The sequence below is a fragment of the Rhea americana genome, unplaced genomic scaffold (genome assembly GCF_003343005.1).
Source record: "Rhea americana isolate MKP2758 unplaced genomic scaffold, rheAme1 scaffold_360, whole genome shotgun sequence".
Taxonomy (NCBI): Eukaryota; Metazoa; Chordata; class Aves; order Rheiformes; family Rheidae; genus Rhea; species Rhea americana.
In genome coordinates, this window is record NW_028186491.1 from 225,506 (window position 1) to 226,724 (window position 1,219).

Sequence of the window (1,219 nt, forward strand, 5' to 3'; positions counted from 1 at the left end):
AAAAAAATTAATAAAAAAAACAAAAACAAAAAAAACAAAACAAAACAAAAAAAAAACAAAGAAGGAGGAACGAGGCGGAGGGAGGGTTTAGGCCCTCCCCCGCCCGTTGGAATGGTGGTAACAGAATGATTTGAGATGGGATCTGTGGGGAGAGAAAAAAAAGAAAAGGGACATCTTTTAAATCAATCCCTGGTTGTAGACAAGTTCTCCGAAACCAGTACCTGGCACCACTCCAACAAACAAACAGGGGGGGAGAAAAGTCCGCCGCCGGGCCGCGGGCCGCCGCGCTTACTCCGCCGCCGGGGCCGCCGCGGCGCCCGGACTGCTCTCGGCGGCGGCGCCCTGCGTGGGCGGCGCGGGCTCCTCCGCCTCGGGCGCCTCCTGCTCGCCCGTGGGGGCCTCGCTCGTGGGGCCGCCGGCCTCCTCCGCCTTGGCCTCGCCCTTCTGCTCCTCCGCCGCTTTAGCCTCCTCGCCCGCCGGCTTCTCCGCCGACGGCTCGTCCGACGTGGCCTCCTGCGAGTCCCCCGTCTCCTCCTTGGCCTCCTCCGTGCTGCCGGCGGCGGCCGCGCAGGGCTCCTCGCCGCCGGCCTTGCCCTCCTCGCCGCCCGCCGCCTCGGGGGCCGCCGCCGCCGCCGCCGCCTCCTCCTTCCCGCCCTCCGCCGCCGCCGCGGCGCCGCCCTCGCTCTCCGCCCCCTCGCCGGCCTCCTTTTTGTTCTTTTTGAAGGAGAAGCCGCTCAGCTTAAAGGACTTTTTGAAGGAAAAGCGCTTCTTTTTTTTTTTCGGGGTCTCGCTGCTGGACGAGGGGGTCGCGCCCTCCTCGGTCTTGGAGGAGGACTCTCCCTCGGCGGGCGAGGCCGGCTCGGTGCTCTCGGCTTCGGCCGCCTCCTTCTCGGAGGCGGGCTCCGACGAGGCCGCTTCCTCCTTGCCCGTCTCCTCGGCGGGGGCGCTGCCGTTGGCCTGCACCTCCTCCTTGCCCGCCTCCGCCGCGGCGGGGGAGGCGTCGCCGTTCACCTTCACGTGGCCGTTCTCCTGCAAGAGACCCGCGACGGTGGTTACCGGGGGGGAAGCGACCGCCACGGGGCGGCCGGACCCGACGGGACGCGCCGCGCCGCGCCGCCACGGGGRTCGCCTCACGGAGCCCGACGCCCTCCTCCAAATTTGCCTTGCAATATTTTAAGTGATTACCGAAAGGTTTTTAAAGACACCCCCCCCGCGCCCC

At 66.9% G+C, this 1,219-nt stretch overlaps 1 protein-coding gene across 1 annotated transcript in view; it reads right to left on the reverse strand.

Moving 5' to 3' along the window:
- Nucleotides 1-203: 203 nt before the first annotated feature.
- The window catches only part of MARCKS (myristoylated alanine rich protein kinase C substrate), a 2,581-nt gene continuing 1,565 nt past the window's right edge, over nucleotides 204-1,219 (reverse strand). Inside the window, exon 3 of the mRNA XM_085312357.1 lies at nucleotides 204-1,029. Within this exon, the coding sequence (XP_085168483.1) occupies nucleotides 289-1,029 (741 nt within the window). The 3' untranslated portion in view covers nucleotides 204-288. The remainder of the gene's footprint in view (nucleotides 1,030-1,219) is intronic.